Source organism: Xenopus laevis, chromosome 5S, assembly GCF_017654675.1.
Source record: "Xenopus laevis strain J_2021 chromosome 5S, Xenopus_laevis_v10.1, whole genome shotgun sequence".
Classification (NCBI taxonomy): Eukaryota; Metazoa; Chordata; class Amphibia; order Anura; family Pipidae; genus Xenopus; species Xenopus laevis.
In genome coordinates, this window is record NC_054380.1 from 60594243 (window position 1) to 60620872 (window position 26630).

General features: G+C 40.5%; 1 protein-coding gene across 2 annotated transcripts in view; it reads right to left on the reverse strand.

The window, feature by feature from the left end:
• pde7b.S (phosphodiesterase 7B S homeolog) overlaps nucleotides 1-26630 on the reverse strand; it is a 262195-nt gene that overhangs the window by 95238 nt on the left and 140327 nt on the right. The window contains exon 1 of one of the 2 annotated variants that reach the window (XM_018265358.2): nucleotides 7-993. The exons of the other annotated variant lie outside the window; for it this stretch is intronic. Coding sequence (XP_018120847.1) covers nucleotides 7-244 — 238 coding nt within the window. The 5' untranslated portion in view covers nucleotides 245-993. Of the gene's footprint in view, nucleotides 1-6; nucleotides 994-26630 lie in introns of those variants that run through there. 2 annotated transcript variants of the gene reach the window in all.

The window sequence follows — 26630 nt, forward strand, 5'->3', positions numbered from 1 at the left end:
GATTACCTGGCAGAGAACCTAGAGCATCTTCGTTGGCCAACAGCCCTCTTTCCTTCACGCTCTGAATGCCAGTCTTTGATTTCCAAAGAAGTTTCACCATCTTTATTATTTCCGGCAACTCACAGGTCAGGTTTCCAGAATGGTAGGCTGGCAAGCTACCCATGGAAGGTGGCAAAAGAACTTCAGCTGTCCTCCAACTCCTGCCCATCTCTGCAGAGTTAAAACACGTATCCAGCACTGGCATCCTGTCCCTACTTGCTTGTGAGAGAGCAGGAGGGGACTGTAGCTGGGATATTTTGTCTACTTTGAAAAGAACAGCCCAAACTTTGACAGGGAAGATAAAGAGATAACAAAAGCCTTGCTGTCAGGGTTAAGTCCTGAAGAAGGTCCCCTGTGATTTGGTAATCCAGTATTAGTTTGGGCTGAAAGGTGCCAAATCCTTTCTTCCTTGCTTTTCCTCAAATTGGTTTGACATATTTAACCCAGAATCCAGACCAAAAAGTCAATCACATGTAGTCTCCTCTTACACTTTTCTCTCATTTCCCGTCTTTTTTCTTTTCCCTGGTCGTTACAATATGTTTAAGAAGGTCTTGTAAACTGTCAAAAAACATCAGGCTTTTGAAGATTCCAGCTCGGCAATGTAGCCTGCAGTGCAAACAGAACAAGACTGAAGCAGTGAAGAACTTTGCAGCAGGCAACAGCAGTCTGTAACTGCCTCTTCCCTCTAAGCTGGAACAGGGCCAGTCCTTCCTTTCTCTCACTGCATTATGATAAGGACATTACAAACGTTGTTAAAGCTGATCTGGTATAATGCAATGTAATGACCTTTCTCCCTTGCTCACTGTTTTATCTTCCTCTCCCTAGTTGCTGGGTTTTCAGTGAACCAGAAGTATACTTGGCTTGCTTCATAACATTGTTTACGGAACTAAGGTGCACTACTTCTGGAAGGAAAGTACGAGTGAATCATAGCACATACCAGAGACTGCACAAAGATGGAGAGAGAGAGGGAGAGGGAGAGAGAGAGAGAGAGAGAGAGAGAGAGAGAGAGAGAGAGAGAGAGAGAGAGAGCAGTGAATCAGATCTACAGGCACAAGCTCAATAAATGTTGTGTAACTCACTGCAGAACTATTTCTCCTTTCTGTCAGCTACATACTGACAAGCCATTGCATAGGGGAAAAAACAAACCACTTCATGCAATGGAGAGAGCACTGCAAGCAGATGCAAACCAGACTTCCTTAAAATTTGACCTTGTAGTAAAGTATGCATACTATAGTGCTGCTGTTGCACAATATTTTTTCTAAACACAGATTTCAGGTTGCTTTATAAATAAAATAATATATTAAAAACATTCTAAAAATGAACACCAAAAAATCTCTGGAGGGCAACATTTTTAACTTGGGCCTCCCTGGAAACAACCTGCAACTTCAACTCATTGGCATGTGCACAAGCCTGGGCGAAGTCTCACCCTTTCCCCCCCCCCAATAGTTATATGAGTAAAAATAATCTGGAAACCTGCCAGATGTGAGTTGTAGAGTTCTTTATCACGGTACCAGAGGCATAGCAGGAGAGACATCAGACCCAGTGGCAGAGTGATGAATCAGAAAAGGACCTTTTTCCAAATCTTAGGGGAAGGAGGGATACTTAAACAGCGTTTGCCTGCCTTTCATTACTGACTTCAAGAGAACACAGCCTACAGTGAATGAAATGTAAATGTCTTTTTTCAGAGTTCTTTTCAGTATCATTGTGAGCTACCGTAATATTGCAAGTAAGGGAAGCGATGGAGCTATAAACGCAGAGGCTGCATGACAAGGGATCCGAATGACCAGCAGCCAAATTACACTGATTTATTTCAAAGATTGGCAGAATCAGATGTAGCTATGATTGGGTGAGAAGGAATGAGTTAAGGCAGGGAAAAGCCAGGCTGGGGGGCAGAGAGAGACAGGGATGTGATGGCAGTTCACTTCCTTATTTTCTGAGGTAGAAACATCACAGCCACTTTCCCCTTTTTGCATATTTTGTGAAATGTCAGATGTTTCTCTTTATATTCTCATATCTATTAATAAGCAAATGTTGATGTATTCCTGCATGTAAAGCATGTGCATGTTATTATTCAAGTTAAATGAATGTCAAATGCTTGATCCAGGGAATGTTTCCGATTGCCATTGGGGTCAGAAAGGAATTGTTTTCCTCTTGAGGCATAATTGGCAGTGGCTTCAGGTTGGGGTTTTTGCCTTCCTATGGATCAAAACAGTGTATATACAGTATGATAATGTATTTTAAGTTTTTATTTGTTACAGCAGCGGTAGGACCTTGCCAGAGTACTGCACAGGTAAATTTAGGAGGTTCTCTCCTGTGACTGCACAGTGGGTTGATTGATATAGATCAGGGATCCCCAACCTTTTGAACCCGTGAGCAACATTCAGAAGTAAAAGGAGTTGGGGAGCAACGCTAGCATAAAAATGTGCTTGGGGTGCCAAATAAGGGCTGCGATTGGCCATTTGGTAGCCCCTATGTGGATTGTCAACCTACAGGAGACTCTGTTTGGCAGTACACCTGGTTTTCATACAACCAAAACTTGCCTCCAAGCCTGGAATTCAAAAATAAGCACCTGCTTTAAGACCACTGGGAGCAACATCCAAGGGGTTGTTGAGCAACATGTTGCTCACGAGCTACTGGTTGGGGATCACTGATATAGATGCTACTTCTGCTTGTGCTAGGTGACAGTCTGCTTGGATTTCCTATCATTGACGCACTGCAGATTCCTGACCGACAGCAGGGCTGCTGAAATTCTCTAATGGTGGGAGATGCAGCTCCTGCTCATAGCAGAGTTTGGGGCCGTCCTCTCTTTAGGTAGCAGCATGCTAATACTCAGTGGTGGGTATAATGACATAGTGCTGATCTCAAGTGAGGAGTGGCAGAGCATAGTAGCGATCCCTTATGGAATTCTGGCTTTAACTATTGCCTTGGGATGAGGCTGGCAAGGTCCTATTTATTTAATGTCATTTTAAAGGGATACTGCCATGGGAAAACATGTTTTTTTCAAAACACATCAGTTAACAGTGCTGCACTGAAATCCATATTTCAAAAGAGCAAAAAAAAAGATTTTTTTTTTTTTATTCAATTTTGAAATCTGACATGGGGCTAGACATATTGTCAGTTTCCCAGCTGCCCCAGTCATGTGGTTGTGCTTTAGTCACTCTTTACTGCTGTACTGCAAATTGGAGTGATATCACCCCCTCCCTCCCACCCACCCCCCACCCCAGCAGCCTAACAAAAGAACAACGGGAATTTACGTAGACAAATACCTGGGTGCTAGCCAATGTATAGTAGATTCAAGATTAAAAAGTAGCAGCACTCACAGGGTTTGAAGGAAGTTCAAAAATAGGGAAATCTTTATTTAGACTCAACATTTCGATCCCCCACAGGGATCTTCGTCAGAAGTATACAAACAAACAGGAGATGGTGCAGTTTCCAATGTCTCTGTTCTGTTTACTGCATACGGTTGCAGGGAGTCAGTTTGGGAACACATACATGTGGGTCTGTGTGTGCTGTAAAATATTGCTGAATATGAACCTGCTCATCGGCATTATGTGGTTGGGTTACTGCACTAATGATATAATATGACTAGAATCTCCACTCACTTCCGATGAGCAAGGTTCTTTGCACAATGCTGTTTCTACCATATTCTTGCACAATGCTGTTTCTGCCATATTCTACTTTTGTACAGTAAAAATGTGCCTATACTGTAAGCAATGTTCCCTCTGAGCCAGGGGTCCCCTCCATTAAAAATGTACACAAGCATGCAAAAAGTTCCTGGGATGCCAAATATGGGCTGTGATTGGGTATTTGATAGCCCCTATTTGTACTGGCAGCCAAAAGGGGGACCTGTTTGGCAGCACTCATGGCTTTTATGCAACTAAACTTTGCCTTTTAGCCAGGAATTCAAAAATAGTCACCTGCTTTGAGGCAATTGAGAGCAACATTCAAGGGGTCGGAGAGCAACATGTTGCTCATGAGCCACTGGTTGGGGATCATTACTCTAAGCTATGTGTTCATGCCCTTGCACACAAAGAATTGTGTCTGAATATACAAAGTGTATCAATTCTGACCTGAACAGTTTTTTTTTTTTTTAATTCAATACTGCTTTTATTAGCATAAAAAACAAACAGAAAGAGCAAGTAGTGGCATACAATGACATTTGCAAGGTATAATGAGCAAGTACATAATAATGGTTCTCGTGCAGCAGTGTACAATGATAGTACTACCCTGATATGTCTGACATCTAAGGAACACATTGATCAAGCAATTAGAAAAGACTAACACAACACTTATGCGTGGCCCCCAGAGGATGCGAGTTGGCCTTCTCAACTGTAAGAATGGGCTAAACAGACTGGGTGGATATGGAAAGCTGATAGGAAGTCCACGGTTCCCATGTCTGTATGATTCGAAGATTCTTTTCCGGGTCGGTTTCCGTCAAAAATTCCATGCATTTCCTAGATTCAATCCGTTTGATCAACTGCTGTATAGAAGGAGTAGTGGGTGTCTTCCAAGTACTCGCTATAAGAGTTAGTGCTGCATTGAGTATCTGAAACAGAAGGCGCCTCTCAGCTTTTGAAATTTGTACTGGGTAGATTTGGAGTAATGGTATCTGGGGCAGTTGGGGTATTTCCCTGTGGAATATCTCCTTTATTAAATCAAAAAGCTCTGTCCAAAAAACTGTAACTTTTACACACTGCCACCACATATGAAGCATTGTACCTGGCTGTCCACATTGTCTCCAACACATGTTTGGATAATTTGGAGAAATCTTTGCAATCCTGGAGGGCGTTAGGTACCATCTACCAACCACTTTAATGTGAGATTCCAGGTGGTTAGTGCAGTGGGTAGCGCCTTTAGGACTATTGATACATGCAGAGCATTGAGCTGGGGAGAATTGCAGTTGAAGCTCTTGTTCCCATTTATCCATATATGGAAGTTTTTGAGATTCCTCACGTGATATTTGCATTTTATAGCAATCCGACAATATCGATTTACCGTTCCAGAATTTTCCACAGAGGCCATCAATGACTGAGTGCGTAATGTTTTGTAATCCACAGCAGCGGTGCGCAGAAAATGCGTGATTTGCCCATAAGTATAGATTTGATGTGGTGGTAAACCGTAGGTCTGCATCAGGTCCTCAAACCGACGTAGTTTTGAGAGATGGTAGAGGTGTCCTAGTTGGGAAATCCCAGCAGTAGCCCAGCTGTGAAGGTTTATCTGTGGGATGAAATATTTCAGCGCTTTCAGAGGCAATAAAGGAGAAGGAAAGGTACCAAACTTAAGCTTTGTTTGCACAGTGTCCCAGATATTGATGGACAGTTTAGTGGTTGGTAAAAGGCTGTCCAATGGTGGTCTGGTATGTTTGGGCATCCAGAAAAGATGAATTATAGAGTTATCCCCCATCATTTGAGTTTCCATATCCACCCATCCTCTGCAGCCCCTTTCCGCATGCAAACGGACGACTGATTCCAAAATAGTGGCAGTATAATAGGCTTTGACATTGGGTATTCCCAACCCTCCCGAAGATCTAGAATATTGAGTTGTTGAGAAGGCCATTCTCGGGGGTTTCTGCTGCCATATGAATCTATTCATAGTTCTCTGTATAATTGCCAAATATTTAGTAGGGAGCGGGATCTGCAACATTCTAAATACATATAAAATATGTGGTAAAAGGTTCATTTTTATAGCCATTACACGCCCATACCAAGAAATTGTTTCTTTTTGCCATCTGTTACATTCTAATTCAACGACTTTTATCAATGGGGAATGATTCAATTTAAATATCATGGCCGGGTCTCTGGGTAGCTTGATTCCCAAATAAGTGATATAGGAATCACACCACTCAAAGGCGTGGTAGTGTGCAATTCCCTCCAGAACCCGCCTAGGTATGTTAATGGGTAAAGCCTGCGTTTTTGCGGTGTTGATTTTATACCACGATACTACTTGAAACCTGTCAAGTTCCCTGAGAATATTCAGTAGAGAGGTCAAGGGATTCGTAATAGCCAGGAGAATATCGTCTGCGAACAAACCAATTTTCTGTGGTCCAGCAGGTGTGGGGATGCCCTTTATATCTTGATTGTCCCTAATACTGTGGGCTAAAGGTTCAACCATTAAGGCAAAGATCAAAGGCGACAAAGGGCACCCTTGCCTTGTCCCATTTGTAAGCTCGAAGGCGTCTGACAGGGCTCCCTTGGTACAAACTTTAGCTGTGGGATACGAGTATAGTGGAGAGACAGCTTTTAAGAAAGTTGGTCCAAGCTGGAATTTGGCCAATGTAGCTTTCATATATTCCCAATTTACCCTGTCAAACGCCTTCTCTGCATCCAGGGAAAGCAAAAGGGCTAGTGTTTTAGTGCTTTTGAGTAAGTGTAATACATTTTGAAATCGTCTTGAACTATCAGCCCCCTGTCTGGTCAGTACGAATCCCACTTGATCGTTTTTGATAAGAGAGGGCAGTATTAAATTAAGCCGTTGAGCTAGTAGCTTAGCATACATTTTGAGGTCAGTATTAAGCAAAGTGATGGGTCTATAGTTTTGACACTGGTCGTGGGATTTGCCCGGCTTAGGGATGGTAACTACATGGGCATGTAAAAATTCAGGATTAATCAGGCCTGTGTCCATGATGTCCTGAAATAATTAAGTAAATGCGGGGATAATATGTCAAGGTATAGTTTGTAGTATTGGTTCGTGAAGCCGTCAGGGCCTGGAGATTTACCAAGTTGCTAAGGGATTCCAATTGTTGCGGGGTTGGTGAAGGGAGGTCTAAATTGTTCAGATATGTTTCAATTTGTTCTGGAAGTGGTCTAGAGTTAGCCGGGTCAGAGCCTAAATTGTATAACTGTTTATAATAAAGCGCAAATTTATTTGCTATTTGTTTAGGGTCAGTTATTTTGATATGAGCGTCCTGTTAGTATTGTATGCGAGTTTGAGCTTGTTTTTGTCGTAGTAAGTTTGCCAATAATCGATCAGCCTTGTTTCCCTTAGTGTAAAAAAGTTGTTTACCTGAACAGTTTTTAAAAGCTGTGTACACACGTGTAAAAAGTGCTGAGAAGGAATCAGAAGGAACATTGTTTATACAAATGGCCTGTAGATGTCACTGTGCTCAAGACTTATACTGTGCATACTTCATACAGCTTAAAAGTGAAAGTAAAAGTTACTGTTGTGTAATGGCTGCATGAGTCTCTGCTAATAAAGCACTGTTATACACTACTCATCCTCGGCTACCCAAAACATAACAAATTGACGATAAGATGGCTCTTCTACATCTGCAGCAGCCTACAGCTTTTCTTCCAAACCCTGGTGAGCCTACCATACCTTTTACTGCTTGGATCCGTATGTTTGAAAATTACATTATTGCTGCTGACCAAGGGGAGATTTCTGCTGCTAGAAAGCGTGCTTTACTTATTCACTGCCTGGGAGCAGAGGGACAGCATATATTCTATACATTACCTGATGATACTTATGAAACTGCTCTTACTGCTATAAATAACTTTTTCATGCCAAGAGAAAATGTGGTTGCTGAAAGATATAAATTCCTCCAACATGGTCAACAAACAATTTGTAGCAGCTTTGAGAGAGCTCGTTGTTACCTGTGAGTTTGAGAGTCTAACAGATGAAATGCTAAGAGACCAAATAGTGGAAAAAACAAACTCACCTCACATTAGATAGAGACTGCTCCTAGAGCAGGATTTAACCCTTGCAAAGGCTATTACAGTTGCTAGCCAAATTGAAACAGCAGTGGCAGAGGCTATAACTCTCTGTCAAGGAATTGCTGGGAATGCACAGATTGTGAATTCAGCACTGTGGCCTAATAATGCACAGTCACAGGCAAAATACAGTGCTAAGGAAAGGGATTCACCTACACTGCAAAACCGTGCAGCAAATAAAAATAAAAAATACTGCTTTCGCTGTGATTCAACACAACACACTGCAAAAAATGTTACATGTCCTGCAAAAGCTAAACGGTGCCACAAATCCACAAAGGTAGGACATTTTGCTAAGATCTGCCATAGTTCTGCTAAAGATGTTCATGATGTCACTACTACAAATGTTACAGTATTAAGTGTGGATAAAGCTGGTACATTTATTCCAGACAAGTTTGTATGCACTGTCAGTGTCAGTACTGCTTCTGCTGACAAGGGACACTCCATTAACCTGATGCTTGATACAGGTTCAGCTGTTTCTATACTACCAAAGGATGTTTTCTTGAAATACTTTGCAAAAGATCCGCTTGTTGCACCTGCCCTGAAATTGGTCAGTTACTTAAAGGATCCAATCCCTGTGCTTGGTTGCTTGCCAGTGACTTTACAATTTGAATCACATACTGCAAAATCTGACGTTTTCAGTGTGAATAAGGTTACTGCTATACTTGGAAGGGATCTCTTTGATGCATTAAACCTACAATTAGTTGATGGTCTCATTACTACAGCACCAGTGCCTGCCACACAGCCAGTGTCTAAAATGTCACCACAAAGCAACACTTCACTGGGCTGTGCAAAAAACTTTGTACACGAAGTTAAGTTGAGACCAGATGTAAAACCAGTACCATTCCCTGATTCAGCATGGGAAAAACTTGCTATTGATATTATCGGTCTCCTATAGATTGTAGATTTGCTATAACCTTGATAGACTATTACAGTAAATGGCATGAAATTGCATTTGTTTCTCATATAACATCAGCTACAGTAATAACATTTCTGTCTACAGTCTTCAGCAGAGAAGGTAATCCAAAGGAGTTAACAACAGACCACAGTTTGTCTCATTTGAGTTTGAATCCTTTCTGAGAGAGAGGAATATTGTGCATAGGAAATCTTATGGAGAAATTCAACAGAAGTCTGAAAGAAGCACTACAGACAGCAAATCTTACTGGGAAATCTTGGAAAGTATTTACAACAGAGTTCCTATATAACTACAGAGCAACGCACCATGCAACAACCCAATCATCTCCAGCTGAATTATTACATGGCAGACAGATTCACACTAAGTTACATGTTGCAGACATCAAATTTCCACAAAATACTATGCCTGCAAAATCATCTACTGCTGACATTGTGAAATGTCAACAAACCGAATGCAAGGCTTATACTGACAGAAAACGTGGTGCAAGAGAAGTGCACTTTCAACCTGGAGCTTTAGTCAGAATTAAGAAACCAGGAATATTGAAATAAGGAGCGAGGACCATACACATATGAACTGTCTGATGGAAGCATATGGAATGCAAGTCGTCTTGCTCCTGTTAGATATGACTTTGGAGAAGCTCCATTTGATGAAGGACATTTTCCTACTCCTGGTGTCAACTGCAATAGGCCTGAAGAAAGTGAACCTATAAGGCATACTGAGAGAATCAGAAAACTACCTGCATGGACCCAGGACTATGTGATGTGAATAATGTATATGATTGCTTTAAGATGTATTGTTGCTGTTTATTATAGTTGTTCCAATGCTTTCCAACTATAGGTGGAATAATTGGTGTTTATACAAATGGCCTGTAGATGTCACTGTGCTCAAGACTTATACTGTACATACTTCATACAGCTTAAAAGTGAAAGTAAAAGTTACTGTTGTGTAATGGCTGCATGAGTCTTTGCTAATAAAGCACTGTTATACACTACTCATCCTTGGCTACCCAAAACATAACAGACTGGTTTACGTATAAATAAACCATAACTTTTTATTTCAGATATAAGAATTATGTCATGTCAATGCCATTGCTTATGGCAATTTTGTATGCAATTTTTTGTAGGCAATTTTTCAGTAGAAATGTTTTGCAGTAGAAAAGAAAAACCTTTGCTTTTATGCTATACATATCTGACATTGTCAAAGCAGCAGTAGATTAGTGCTTCAGTAATTATGTCAGGTGCACTAGGAAGTTGTATACTGTACATATTATACTGTCAGGAAACACTACAGCTGTGTGTAAGAAGACTGAATCACAGTATTCTGTGAATATTTTAGTTAATAGGTTAGTTATAATCAGATTATTATCCTTTATTAATATGGCACAATATATTCAGTTATGCTTTACAAATCAAGTTTCAACACCTGTCTCAGTTTTTCATAAGAAGGCCTATGTTTTTAATTCTTATTTCGACTAAAAAATGTTTTGAGTTTTTGTTAAAAAAATATCTCTGTACTGTATTGTATATGTCTGTCTGGTCTTTTGTATTCTTACACAATTATGTCACTTGAATCACACACCTGGAGTAAGGCTCAGAACAGGGGGGAAATTTAGTTTAAGCTCTGATCAATCACCAAGCTGATTTTGTTAATGAACCAAATCTTTTTTATTCAAAATGTGTTATTGTAGAATGACTACTAAGACAGGAATGTGCACACCTTTCTTAGTTCTAGGTCGACCAGTTCTATATTTGCATAGACGTATGGAATCTGTGCCAAGTTTTCATCCAATTGTACTGCCACCAATCTCGCAGAGATACTTTACAAGGCAGCCATAGAGCTAGTTTAAGAGAAAGGCATCAGTGGGTCACCAGAAAACATCAGCGGTTTAGGTTATTTCTAATTTGCTTCTCCTTTTGCCATTCCACACTTCCCATTCTGCATTTATCAGTCTCCCCACTATTGTCATTCACTTTACCCTTAATTTATCCATATCATATTTCATCATAGCACCATTCCTTCTGTGTCTTCTGTAGGCATCTTTGTTCCTGGCCTTAATCTTTTAAATTCTGTTATATCTCCTGCATCACCTAAACTCCATTTTTAATCTTCTTTCCCTTTCTTTTTTCTTCTCCTTCCTGGTTTTGCTGGACCACTAGAATCAGTTCTGTTTCAAATTAGTTCCTTCCCTCTACTTGGTCACACATTAATACACACTGAATGCTCAGTGAGAATAAACAATATAGAGAGTTGAATGATGGGGTAGAAAGCAAATTATATAACTGAGCAACTAGCCTTGGTGCACCCTGTATAGTGCTACTGTAGTTAGATGTTAGTGTAAACATTATTTTTGTGTATAAGGAAACTGCATGGTTTCCTTGGTATTGTTAATACTAAATAAAGAGGCAAGCTGTTATGGTCTTTCAAATTCAAGGCTTTTACAGTTATGAAAGGACACTCCTCTGATGGGGCAAGTCAGCATTTGGATGTGTGAAAGTATGTCATCAAATTTTTCTATTTTCTATAATGCAGACATGTATTTTTGTACATTATGGGAATAAGAGACACATTTATTTACATCACTTGGTTTTGTGCCCCTTAGACTACACTCGATATTGTGTGCCAGACTGGGAATCAGATAGTAAATATAGGGGCCTGTAGTTCCTTGCACGCCTTGTTTTCTAAATATCCCTTTCTCGATCTAATTACAAGCAGTTATATTTCCTAAAATTAGTGATCCACACTTCATTCATTTAGTTCACTGGTCAAATTAGTTCCTGCATCTCAAGTTTCACCATATAGTCTGTAGCATAAATTTTCCTAGCAAGAAGAATACACAGTCACTACTGTATATTTGGCCTATATAGCCCACCTTTTCTGGAAAAACATACCGGACTTTCTATATTTTTCCCTTTTCTCCTTTTTAATAAAATTGGCATCACACTTTCCGCACACTTTTTTACCGCCCAGGTCAATAAAAATACCAGGCAATTGGCAACCATAGGCCGCTATGCCATGTAAAGTTTCTCTGTCATCTACACATAAATGCTTAAAGGACCTGTAACAGTATTTTTTCTTTAAAAAAATGAGTTTCTTTTTAACGAAAAAAAACCCAACAACACAGTTTAAACTTTTTTAATTCGCAAAGCTTTAATAAAGACATTACTTACTGAGTCTCTGCATGAGTTCCTTTTCTGAAACGGTGACAGGGGCGTTGATCCATCGTGTCGCGCTCGATTTCTCCTCCCTGCCTTCTATAGGAGATAGCCAAGGAGGAGAAACCCTGTCGCTGTTTCAGAAAAGGAGCGCATTTAGAGAATCGGTAAGTAATTTCTTAATAAAAGCTTTGCGAATTAAAAGTTTAAACTGTGTTGGTGGTTTTTTTTTCGTTAAAAAGAAACAAATGTTTTTTTTAAAAAAAATTACTGTTACTGGTCCTTTAATGGGACTCATTTATTAATACTGACCATTTGTGCACCAGGGCTTTCATTTTTCTACCTGCAGCTTTCTGAAAAATGCCAATCACTGACTTGTTTCTATGGGTTACTGCTCATGTGCAAATTTGCCCAGTGTTTATTAAATGAGCCTTTAAATGAATTACTCTGACATCAAGTCACATGACTTGGGGCAGCTGGGAAATTGACAAAATGTCTAGCCCCATGTCAGATTTCAAAATTGAATATAAAAAAATCTGTTTGCTCTTTTGAGATATGGATTTCAGTGTAGAATTCTGCTGGAGCAGCACTATTAACTGATTCATTTTGAAAAATCTTTTTTTTTCCATGACAGTATCCCTTTAAGGAAATATCAATACAACTAGTGTGCTGAAAATAGTAAAATCTGTCCTTATGTTTTGGTAAGATAACCACATCACATTCATGGCTGTTTTTGTCCCATTCAACATTGTTTATTATTTGAGCTTAATAAGATCAGTTTATCAAATACAAATGCCTTATTCAGTTTCGAGAAGCTCTTGATGTTTTATTGAGCAACATCAGAAAATAAATGGCCACAGAAAATCAAAACCCTGTTTAACTGATCCTAGTGGTGTCTCAAGGCTATTGTTTAAAGGGAAACTATCACTAAAATGAAAATGTAATAAACTCCATCTCATGGAAATAAGAAATAAAACCTATGATCGATTAAAAAAATGTTGAATAGGACATGCACAACTATGGCTGGTCATGTGCTTACATGAAGGAGTTAACACAACAACTTTCAACTCTACAAAGGTTAGCAAAAAATAAACTCCAACCACAGGAACACTACTGGCTTCAAACAAAATGTGACTAGAAGGTCAAGACATTCATTATATTAGGCTGTTCTACAAATAACTTTCATATGCTTATTTAATAAAAGACTTGACATTTGTACCAGGTCTAGAAATCAGCTAGTTGTAAGCACTTATAATGTATTGAACATCTGATTCATTAAACATCGGATTGGTTGCTATGAATTACCAGACTTGTAGAAAAAACATTTTTTTACATTGTCCCCTAGCATCGAAATCACTTGAAATACTTAAAGCCGCCATCAAGCATAGCAAAAGTCTTTCAAACAGCAAGTGTATCATATTCAATTGTGATGATAATAAACTGCAAAAAATTCAAAAGACCAACTGCAGCATTGCTATTATCCCCTTTGCACTTAATGTGCATATCCCATTTCTAGCTAAAACTTCCCATCATTTCTATTTAATTGTTTTTGCTTCAGCTTTTTACTGCTCTTTGCAGTTGTTTGACATTTTTATCACAAAAATTCTGTTCAGGAAAAAATGTATTCAATTATTATTTTAAATTGCATGTATGCCTGTGAAAATGCCAACATTTAAAATTATACACTTTAATATAGCTCTAGCTTATTAGAATAGGTCACAGAGAAATGTAATGAAATAAGGGATGACAAATTGTAAGCTCTTCGTGGTGGGAGTTATTCTTTTGCTATTATGTTTGCTTTTCATGTTATTATTTTCTGAGCTTTTCTGGAGTATCCAGGTGATTAGCATCATGAAAAGATTATGACCAAAGACACACTAACATGCAAAGGTTACAAATATAAAAAGAAGAATGACTGCATCTAAGCACTTTGTGTATGTACGGGGTTAAGTTCATTCTGATCTGTACACGTCTAAAGGCTGGGTGCTGGTGTTCCTGGCTGTCAATAAGTTTTGTATGCTTTCATGGAAATGTCGCATGCAGTCATGCAATCAGCTGCTTTCCGTGTGGTAAGCATACACAAGTAAAGCTATTTACACCTCTCCAATGAGTTAGCTATGTAAAAATAGGAGAGAAGATAAGGGTAAACCCTGCTGAGCGAGAATGCTTATGTAACAGCTGCTTGAATATTCTTCCAACATGATGTCATAATCCTGTTAGAGCATCTTATTTCTAATGCCAAATCATTTGGATCACTTTCAGAACTGTACGATAGCCACGATAGCCTAAGCCCAACAGGAAAGCTCATTTTGTAAGTGACTTTTAAAATTGAAGAAGTTATAGGTGTGTTGATAATTGTTGATGTTAATAAAGTTGGTCAGAACAAGGAAGCAGCGGGCGGGGTCAGCTCACAGGAGATGAGAGTGAGTTGCACAGAGATACATGCTTCCTTGGTGCACTGTATTTGAATAAATAAGTTGCTGCTGCAAACTCAGAATCTGGTTATTAAAGCATACAACACATGGTACCAGAAGTGGATTCACTCAGCACACAAAGCCTGAACAATGTCAGAACCTGCAAGAGGTACAGAGGATGCAGCAGGCCCATCCCAGCCTGTGAGTGTAACAGTCCCTGCACAGATAAGGACAGACAGTCTACATCCACCTACTCCAGTTAAGTTTGTGGGAAATGTTGGGGAAGCATGGAAAATCTTTAAGCAGAGACTGTTACTATATATGAAAGATACTAACACTATAACACTGCCCAGTGCACAGAAAGTGTCCCTGTTCCTAACAATAGCAGGGGAAGAAGCCTTGCAAATATTCAATTCATTTCAACTTAATGAACATGACAGTGATGATTTTGAAGTGGTTATGGGAAAGTTTGAAGATTACTGCACCCCTAAGGTGAATGAGACATATGAAAGATTTATCTTTAACTCCAGAGTGCAGTCTCCAATAGAAAGCATAGAGGAATACATAACAGACCTCAAGCTCAAAAGCAGAACATGTAACTTTGGTCAGCTGAGAGATTCATTAATCCGAGACAGACTTGTAATTGGATATAATGATCAAAAAGTGCAAGAAAGATTGCTAAGGGAACAGGATCTTACATTAGAAAAAGCTATACGAATCTGTCAAGCAGCTGAACTCACAAAACAGCAGCTCAAAGTGTTAACAGGGATAAGAAGTGAAGAGAAGGTTTCACAAGTGAGTAGAGTGGCCACATCCTCAGTTACACCAAGGGCTCACATAAGTAAATCAGATTTTAAGAAAGGCAAAGGGAAAATTGATGCAAGATTCACCAAATACAAGGTCTGCAATAATTGTGGCAACACCCATGCATTTAACAACTGCCCAGCATTTGGTAAACAGTGCAAAGCGTGTGGCAAATATAATCACTTCGCCAAGCAATGTTACAGTAAAAGCAAACTAAATGCAGTCATGGACAGCAGTAGTGAGGAGAGTCAGGAGGAGATCTATGTGATAGACGCGATATCTGCATTGAATGCAGTTCCCCACGTTGCCCTAACGAACCAGAAAAGTTTCCTTAAACCGCATTACATTAAATGGACACCAGGTGGCGCATGGTACACTCAACTCTTACAGGAAGAACGTGAACGAGACACAGGGGCAGAGGTGAAATCAGGGGACAGCCAGAGGCATGGGGGAGATGAAGTTCGGGGAGAGAGCAAGAGGAAAATTAGGGAGAGAAAAAGATATGGTGGGAAAAATCTGGGAGGGGAGGAGAGATACACAGGACAGAGGTGTCTGGGAAACCTTCCAAATCATTCCTCCACCTTTTGTCACAGACAGGATGATGTATTAATCATTTTTATTAGTTAGGTTTATATGCCTGTGGGTTTCAGATCCTTATGGAGTGCAAATTTGTAGCTACAGACAGTGGTAGTCACCTGTAGCGTAATGGATAAGGCGCATGTTTTGCAAACAGAGGGTTCAAGACCTGTGATTTAATTTTCAAACTTAATTTTTTTTTTTTTTTACTTTTCTTTTAAATGGTCAGATCTCGGATGCTTTATTTAATATGGAGTTCCCACAATTTAAAGTTATAGAAAAATACTGAAGGAAAGCACAAAGGGAAGTGTTAGTGTCTAATTGGCTGCTGTCACAATGAATGAGATTATTTGGTAGAGGGAAAAAATCAAAGGAGGGAGAGAGAGACAGATGGAAAAATCGAGGGAGGAGAAAGAGACAGGGAGATGGAAAAATCAGAGAAAGGAGAGAGAGACACAGATGCAAAAATCGAGTGAGGGAGAGAGACTCAGATGGAAAAATTGGGGGAGGAAGAGAGACACAGAAGGAGATGGAAAAAAATCGGAGAAATGAGAGAGAGACACAGATGCAAAAATCGGGGGAGGGAGAGAGAGACACAGATTGAAACATTGGGGGAGGGTGAGAGAGACAGATGCAAAAATTGGGGGAGGGAGAGAGACACATGCATAAATTGAGGGAGGGAGAGGGAGATTGAAAATTGGAGAGAGGGACACAGATGCAAAAATCGAGTGAGGGAGAGAGAGAGACTCAGATGGAAAAATTGGGGAGAAAGGGAGACACAGAAGGAGATGGAAAAAAATCAGAGAAATGAGAGAGAGAGACAGATGCAAAAATCGGGGGAGGGAGAGAGAGACTCAGATGCAAAAATCATGTGAGGGAGAGTGAGACTCAGATTGAAAAATTTGGGAGGAAGAGAGACACAGAAGGAGATGGAAAAAAAGCGGAGAAATGAGAAAGAGACACAGATGCAAAAATCGGGGAGGGAGCGAGAGACACAGATTGAAATATTGGGGGAGGGAGAGAGAGACAGAAGCAAAAATCGAGTGAGGGAGAGAGAGACTCAGATGGAAATATTGGGGAGGAAGAGAGACACAGAAGGAGATGGAAAAAATAGGAGAAATGAGAGAGAGACACAGATGCAAAAATCGGGGGAGGGAGACAGAGACACAGATGCAAAAATCAGGGGAGGGAGATAGAGACACAGAGGGAGATAAAAAAAAATAGATAACGGTGACAGATGCAAATATCGGAGGAAGTAGAGAGAGGCACAGATGGAAAAATTGGGGGAAGGAGACAAGAGACACAGGGGGAGATGGAAAAATCGGAGAAAGGAGACAGAGACACAGATGCAAAAAATCGGGGAAGGGAGAGAGAGACTCAGATGGAAACATTGGGGGAGGAAGAGAGACACAGAAGGAGATGGAAAAAAATCGGAGAAATGAGAGAGAGACACAGAAGCAAAAATCGAGTGAGGGAGAGAGAGACTCAGATTGAAAAATTGTGGGAGGAAGAGAGACACAGAAGGAGATGGAAAAAATCTGAGAAATGAGAGAGAGACACAGATGCAAAAATCGGGGGAGGAGACGACACATGCAAAAATCGGGGGAGGGAGACAGAGACACAGATGCAAAAATCGGGGAGGTAGAGAGAGACACAGATGCAAAAATCAGGGGAGGGAGATAGAGACAGAGGGAGATAAAAAATCAGATAAAGGTGGCAGATGCAAAAATTGGAGAAAGGAGAGAGAGGCACAGATGCAAAAATTGGGGAAGGGAGAGAGAGACTCAGATGGAAACATTGGGGGAGGAAGGGAGACACAGAAGGAGATGGAAACAATTGGAGAAATGAGAGAGAGACACAGATGCAAAAATCGGGGGAGGGAGACAGACACATGCAAAAATCGGGGGAGGGAGACAGAGACACAGATGCAAAAATCGGGGGAGGGAGAGAGACACAGATGCAAAAATCAGGGGAGGGAGATAGAGACACAGAGGGAGATAAAAAAATCAGATAAAGGTGACAGATGCAAAAATTGGAGAAAGGAGAGAGAGGCACAGATGCAAAAATTGGGGGAAGGGAGAGAGAGACTCAGATGGAAACATTGGGGGAGGAAGGGAGACACAGAAGGAGATGGAAAAAATCGGAGAAATGAGAGAGAGACACAGATGCAAAAATCGGGGAGGGAGAGAGAGAGACAGATTGAAATATTGGGGGAGGGAGAGAGAGACTCAGAAGCAAAATCGAGTGAGGGAGAGAGAGACTCAGATTGAAAAATTGTGGGAGGAAGAGAGACACAGAAGGAGATGGAAAAAATCTGAGAAATGAGAGAGAGACACAGATGCAAAAATCGGGGGAGGGAGACAGACACATGCAAAATCCGGGGGAGGGAGACAGAGACACAGATGCAAAAATCGGGGGAGGTAGAGAGAGACACAGATGCAAAAATCAGGGAAGGGAGATAGAGACACAGAGGGAGATAAAAAATCAGATAAAGGTGACAGATGCAAAAATTGGAGAAAGGAGAGAGAGGCACAGATGCAAAAATTGGGGGAAGGGAGAGAGAGACTCAGATGGAAACATTGGGGGAGGAAGGGAGACACAGAAGGAGATGGAAACAATTGGAGAAATGAGAGAGAGACACAGATGCAAAAATCGGGGGAGGGAGACAGACACATGCAAAAATCGGGGGAGGGAGACAGAGACACAGATGCAAAAATCGGGGGAGGGAGAGAGAGACACAGATGCAAAAATCAGGGGAGGGAGATAGAGACACAGAGGGAGATAAAAAATCAGATAAAGGTGACAGATGCAAAAATTGGAGAAAGGAGAGAGAGGCACAGATGCAAAAATTGGGGGAAGGGAGAGAGAGACTCAGATGGAAACATTGGGGGAGGAAGGGAGACACAGAAGGAGATGGAAAAAATCGGAGAAATGAGAGAGAGACACAGATGCAAAAATCGGGGGGGGAGAGAGAGAGACAGATTGAAATATTGGGGGAGGGAGAGAGAGACTTAGAAGCAAAAATCGAGTGAGGGAGAGAGAGACTCAGATTGAAAAATTGTGGGAGGAAGAGAGACACAGAAGGAGATGGAAAAAATCTGAGAAATGAGAGAGAGACACAGATGCAAAAATCGGGGGAGGGAGACAGACACATGCAAAAATCGGGGGAGGGAGACAGAGACACAGATGCAAAAATCGGGGGAGGTAGAGAGAGACACAGATGCAAAAATCAGGGGAGGGAGATAGAGACACAGAGGGAGATAAAAAATCAGATAAAGGTGACAGATGCAAAAATTGGAGAAAGGAGAGAGAGGCACAGATGCAAAAATTGGGGGAAGGGAGAGAGAGACTCAGATGGAAACATTGGGGGAGGAAGGGAGACACAGAAGGAGATGGAAAAAATCGGAGAAATGAGAGAGAGACACAGATGCAAAAATCGGGGGAGGGAGAGAGAGAGACAGATTGAAATATTGGGGGAGGGAGAGAGAGACTCAGAAGCAAAAATCGAGTGAGGGAGAGAGAGACTCAGATTGAAAAATTGTGGGAGGAAGAGAGACACAGAAGGAGATGGAAAAATCTGAGAATGAGAGAGAGACACAGATGCAAAAATCGGGGGAGGGAGACAGACACATGCAAAAATCGGGGGAGGGAGACAGAGACACAGATGCAAAAATCGGGGGAGGTAGAGAGAGACACAGATGCAAAAATCAGGGGAGGGAGATAGAGACACAGAGGGAGATAAAAAATCAGATAAAGGTGACAGATGCAAAAATTGGAGAAAGGAGAGAGAGGCACAGATGCAAAAATTGGGGGAAGGGAGAGAGAGACTCAGATGGAAACATTGGGGGAGGAAGGGAGACACAGAAGGAGATGGAAACAATTGGAGAAATGAGAGAGAGACACAGATGCAAAAATCGGGGGAGGGAGACAGACACATGCAAAAATCGGGGGAGGGAGACAGAGACACAGATGCAAAAATCGGGGGAGGGAGAGAGAGACACAGATGCAAAAATCAGGGGAGGGAGATAGAGACACAGAAGGAGATGGAAAAAATCGGAGAAATATGAGAGAGACACAGATGCAAAAATCGGGGGAGGGAGAGAGAGACACAGATTGAAATATTGGGGGAGGGAGAGAGAGACTCAGAAGCAAAAATCGAGTGAGGGAGAGAGAGACTCAGATTGAAAAATTGTGGGAGGAAGAGAGACTCAGAAGGAGATGGAAAAAATCTGAGAAATGAGAGAGAGACACAGATGCAAAAATCGGGGGAGGGAGACAGACACAGATGCAAAAATCAGGGGAGGGAGATAGAGACACAGAGGGAGATAAAAAAAAATCAGATAAAGATGACAGATGCAAATATCGGAGAAAGTAGAGAGAGGCACAGATGGAAAAATTGGGGGAAGGAGACATAGACACAGAGGGAGATGGAAAAATCGGAGAAAGGAGACAGAGACACAGATACAAAAAATCGGGGAAGGGAGAGAGAGACTCAGATGGAAACATTGGGGGAGGATGAGAGACACAGAAAAAATCGGAGAAATGAGAGAGAGACACAGATGCAAAAATCGGGGGAGGGAGACAGAGACACAGATGCAAAAATCGGGGGAGGGAGATAGAGACACAGAAGGAGATGGAAAAAATCGGAGAAATGAGAGAGAGACACAGATGCAAAAATCGGGGGAGGGAGAGAGAGACAGATTGAAATATTGGGGGAGAGAGAGAGAGACTCAGAAGAAAAAATCGAGTGAGGGAGAGAGAGACTCAGATTGAAAAATTGTGGGAGGAAGAGAGACACAGAAGGAGATGGAAAAAAATCGGAGAAATGAGAGAGAGAAACAGATGCAAAAATCGGGGGAGGGAGAGAGAGACACAGATGCAAAAATTGGGGGAGGGAGAGAGACAGTGTGTATTGTGTGTATTAATATAAAAGGATTGGGCTCCTATTTTATTATAATGAAAAGTGTTCTTTTTAATATAAATCAGAAGTTAAAAAAAAAAACAACTTTCGTTGGGGATTGAACACTAAACTCACTGACCGAAAGCCTCTACTTAACCCACTAGACCACCACTGCATCTATGTGATGTTGAGCTCTTTCCTCCTTTTGTAACTGATTTACTGTATATCTGAACGCATGGCATTAGCTAGCGGTTAGTGACCTCTAGTGGCCACTACTGGAATTACATGCTGGTAAACGCGATAAACGCAGCGAGGCAACTTAACACATCGCATTTTCTGCTGCTTATCTAGTGTTACAGCGCGATAAGCGTACAAAAGAAAGTGGCTGCATCTGTATTAATAGTGTCATGTCAAGGAAAGCAGTATCAGAAGACATGTGGAAGAAATTTAAAACAAGCACTGCCTCTGATGATCATCTACAAGAAGTGATAACTGCATTACATTCAAACAATCCAAAAAAATATCTTCCAAAGTCATATCGGCAATGTTGTGATGAACTTTCTACATGGGATGGAGTATTGCTCAAAGGATCTCAACTTGTTGTGCCTTCATCGCTGCGAAAGGACATGTTAAGAATAATTCATGAAGGGCATCTTGGAATTCAAAAATGCAAAAGACGAGCAAAAGAATCTTTATTTTGGCCCTCTATAAATGAGGATATTGCTCAAATGATAACAAGCTGCACAACTTGCCAAACCTTTGCCCCAGCACTTCCAAGGGAGCCTCTAATACAGAGAGAAATACCATTTGGTCCCTGGGATACAATTGGAGTTGATATATTCATGATGAATGGAAAGGAGCACTTGGCAATATTGGACGCATACTCTAATTATCCAGAAGTGCGAAAATTGAACTACGCCTAGTCGCACCTCGTTCTTATGAGGTTAAAACAAGTGATGGAAAAATTTTAAGGCGAAATAGAAGGCATTTGTATAAAATCCCAAAAATACCAAGCGTGACCCATTCAGATGGTCAGCATTGTAATCAGTCAGAGGAAGCACAGGATCAGGATTGGATTCACATGGAGCAGCATCTACCAGTGGATGCTTACTGGCCAGAGGACATACAGCGAAGAGATGCCGAAGGAAATAAACAGGTGCCAGTAGATTACACCGAGAAGAACAACCAGATGGACATATCACAATCCTTTCTGAGAGATACTTCACCCATTCAAGGAACAAGAAACTCAGATCAGTCCACAATTAATACACATAATACAACTGGCAATAACCAGGCACAAACACTTACTATGGAGTACAAACACGTTATGGCCGGATTATCAAGAAACCATCAAGACTAGTTGAACAGTGTTAAAGTGACTTGGTCAGTTGCCACAGCATTATAAGTGTAGCAAACCACCTGTACTAAGTTCCAACTATTTCGATAGGTTGTTTTTATTACCACCATTTTTGTTGAAATGTTTAAAAGGGCCTTAAGGATGTGTTGATAATTGTTGATGTTAATAAAGTTGGTCAGAACAAGGAAGCAGCGGGCGGGGTCAGCTCACAGGAGATGAGAGTGAGTTGCACAGAGATACATGCTTCCTTGGTGCACTGTATTTGAATAAATAAGTTGCTGCTGCAAACTCAGAATCTGGTTATTAAAGCATACAACACAATAGGGTAAAAACTTTCAATATGAAACATCATAAAACAAGCAATACCTTTACTGGCTAACTAAGATGATAATCACAGCTTTCAGAACATTCATGTTCCAATGTCTAATGGGTTGGCTAATTGTATAAAGTTTCACATTTAAGGCAGTTGATTAGTGATGGGCAAATTTGCGCGTTTCACTTCGTTGAAAAATTCGCGAATTTCCCGTGGAATTTGCGAAATGGCGAAACATTCGCAAAACTGCGTCAGCGAATTTTCGCAAATTTATTCGCCGGCAGCGAATCACGCAAATTCGCAGCAAATACGCACCTGGCGAATAAATTCACCCATCACTACAGTTGATACATTTTCTTTATAAATGCCTGCTCAATGAGAACATAATAAATAAGTGAATCTTTAAAAGGCAGCTGGGCTAGATTGAGGAAATGTAAAGGCTAACTACACTAAAATTAAAAGTTTTGGAATGTTTTGTAATAAATATGTTGTAATAATTTCTAATAAATGTAGTCAAGAAATGTGGGCACTCGTGTACGTTCACCATATAGCTTGCCTGGGTGTAGTTCAAGCCTGTATAGATGTAGAAACACCAATTAAAGTATAAGGTTTTGTATGCAAATCTTCTTGATTAATGATTTACAAGCACAATAATATTAGAGCACAATGATGCCCCTGGGCAAGGCAGGCATCAGAAATCAAAGGGCCATATATGACTAAATGTTCTGGACCCCCTGGGCTCTGCCCCAAGCCCCACCCCAGATCCCGCCTACCCTACACCACAGTAAAAAGGCCACATAGAAATTAGTGCTAAATTACTTTTGGCCAAAGAATTATAAAGCCTGTTACCACTTCAGGGTAGACTCTTCAGTTGTAGAATTGGTCTGCATTTGTAATGTACAAATAAGAGATATTTGGTGTAATTCCATGGACAAAAATAAAAAAAACACTGATGACCAGCCCCCCACAAGATAAAAAAGAAATATTGGTGGCCAGCCCCCCAAAAAAGTTTTAAAAAGCCATTGGAGCCATTGGTGGTGAGGGCTCCCATACAAGTAAAAAAAACTTTGGTGGCCAGGCTCCCCCAAAAGTTATAAATGGCCATTGGTGGTCAGGGTCCCCCCTTCAAGTTAAAGAAAAACATTGGTGGCCAGGGCCCCCCTATAAGTGAAAACAAAAACAGTGGTGGCCAAGATCCCCCATTGGTGAACAGGGTCCCACCATAAAAAATTAATGGCTTTGGCTCCATTCTGTGGCTTTAGCTTTGTTGCCTTTGGCTCCTTTGAAGCACACCTGCCCCCCCCTTAAAGGGTATGGCTGTCTCTCTGTGCCCCCTTGATGGCAGCCCTGCCCCTGGGCTCTATGACCCTACTAAATAGAATGGTGTTTGACTGCTTACATTCTGGTAAGGGATAAACACATCACCAATTATTTCAATAAACAAAAAGTGTACAATTTACACAAATATATGCGGGAGTGGGTCAACAGAAATTTTTTTCAATTGTTTTACTACAGTAAGGGGCAAATTCATTAAGCGCCTAAAATCCGAAGTTGCGCTCAGGGAGGAGAAAGGTAGCGAAGTTGCGCTAGCGTTAATTTGTCAAGCAAAGCGAAGTTATGCTAGCGATGCTTAATTTGCATACAGCGCCAAGTTAAAGTACAATGGACGTATATGTAGCAACAAATACATTACACTACACTAGCCTGGGAAAGCTTCATAAAAGAAAATAGAGTTGTTATTTTGCCCTATACATGTGCCCACTGTATAGTTTAGGTGCCATATGTTAGGAAATGTAGGGGGGAAAGAGGGTACCCCCAAAAAAAATTTCGATCTTTTTCAGCCTATAACCCTTAAAAAAGTAAAAGACGCCAGCGTTTTTTGGGACTTACAAAAAATGTCAACTTTTTTTGAAGCAAGCCCTATCTACTCTATTGCACTTCGCCTGGTCTGAGCTGGCGAAGGCAAGTCTGGCGCAAGAGGTAACATTCAGTAAAATGCGCAAGTTAGTGAAATAGAGTAGTTACGTCCCTTCACCATATCGCAAATACACCTGGCGCAAGGGTGCGAAGTAGTGCTAGAGTAGGTCCACTTCACTAGCGAATGTACACCAGCACCCGTTAGTAAATCGGTGAAGTAACGAAATGACATCACGCTGGTGAATTTGCGCTAGCATTAGCCGCTTCGCGCGTTAGTGAATTTGCCCCTAAAACTCCAGTGGTTGTGTGTTCCACGTACAAGAGACTATTAAGAGTAATGGCACACATGACATATTAATATAAGGTGCTCATAACATAGGGGCTTATTTTTAACAGGATGAAGATGCAAAGTACAATAAATAGAAACAAAACAGCCAAGTTATTTCGTCCACCATACACATTGACCCCAAGAAGGTGCCTTGGTTTCTGTCAGATACAACTGTTTGTGTCTTGGGGATGGTATACAAGTAGTTGTGGCATTGTTTAAGACACTCCTTAGACCTTTATCAGGCTTGATAAAGTGCCAAGTATTAGCACAAAAATGAGTTGTAATGCCTGGAGAATAATGCAATAAAGACATTTTTAATTTAAAGAAATTGAGTAGTGCTGCTCCAATCTAATTTCTGTATACACCAGTGACTACTGGGTAAACCTGCACTAAGTTGGAAGTTTGGAACCTGTTACGCTGACTACTTGCTGTTGCAGTTGGTTCATGGACATTCAATTACAGGCAGCTAAATTTTGTTTCAATTAAAAGATACACAAAAATAACGCCTGTGGGCACAAGGAGCTTTTGGAGCCCAGAAATTTATATGCAACTTGCACAGAGCACAGCTAGCACTGCTTAACCAGTGATCAAAGTATAGACCCTGATGCCAGGACCTAATTGGGACTGGCTTCTTACTCCACTGCCTAGTGGGGTTAGAGTTCATAGCTGTGGGCTGGGTAAGGGATACCTAGCCATAGGAAAAACATTGTTTTCTTACTACATATCCCTCCACACATGGAATAGTATGCCCCCCCCCAGAGACATATGGCACTAGTAGTTCTATTTTTTATTATTCAGACCAGTAATAATTCCTTACACTTGCAATGGATTTGCACCTGTTGTGGATTGACTGAAAAAAGAAAGAATATTTTTTTTCAAAAATAAATCTGAATTTTTTTGATTTTTTTAAATTAAAAAAATCCAAACAAACTAGAATCCACGATTTGACCTTACAGTCATATGAAAAAGTTTGGGAACCCCTCTCAGCCTGCATAATAATTTACTCCACTTTCAACAAAAAAGATAACAGTAGTATGTCTTTCATTTCCCAGCAACATCTGAGTACTGGGGTGTTTTCTGAACAAATATTTTTAGTGAATCATTATTCAGTCGTATGAAATTAAATCAAATGTTAAAAAAATGTCTATGCAAAAAATGTGGGTACCCTTGTAATTTTGCTAATTTGAATGCATGTAACTGCTCAATACTGATTAATGGCAACAACAAATTGGTTGGATTAGCTTGTTAAACCTTGAACTTCATAGTCAGGTGTGTCCAATCATGAGAAAAGGTATTAAAGGTTGCCAATTGCAAGTTGTGCTTCTGTTTGACTCTCCTCTGAAAAAAAATAACATAGGATCCTCAGACCAACTCAAAAGATTTGAAAACAAAGATTGTTCAGTATCATGGTTTAGGGGAAGGCTACAAAAATCTATCACAGGATTATTATATCACAGGATTATTATAGCAGGAGTTTCGGATTAGGACTTCTCCATTCTTGGGGTATAATAAATCACTAAAAATTGGGAATTTATAGTAAAAAAAACCCAAAAATTTCTGTCTTTTTGACATTCTGACTTGAATAAATAACCCCCTATGTATTACATTTAAGACACTTATTTTTTACCAACTACTATACAATACACTACAATACAATACAATACAATACAATACATTACACTACTGTCCTGTACTGCCCTGTGTCTTTTTCCACGGAAGTGCTGGCATGGGTTATAACAAGGAGTTCTGACTTCCTCCTTGGTTATTAAAATTATATAATCTGCCCTGTAGCAGCTCAGGTTTATCCACTTACATAATTATGTGATGATATTTTAGTCACTAAGATGATAAGGAAAGAACTATGTGATCTTGAGTGACACATTGGACCTGCTGGGCATGAGTAAACTCATACTGCATATTACTGGTTCTAGTTATAGTATAATAAAAGTGTATGAAGCCTGCTACTTTATATCTATCTGAAGCATTCTGTATTACTAATTTCATTCATCTTTTGTTTCTGTGTGGATTAAAAATCATTTCAAAAGCTATAAAGCAAACAAACCTTAATTCAGTATTCCATATTTTTTCATTAGCTATTTTCACCACCCAAAACACAAGTTATAAATGCCCATTAGGGTGATTTCTAAGAGTGAGAATCATACGCGATACTTGATGTTCAAATAATGGCCTTGTTAAAAAGGTATTAGCGTT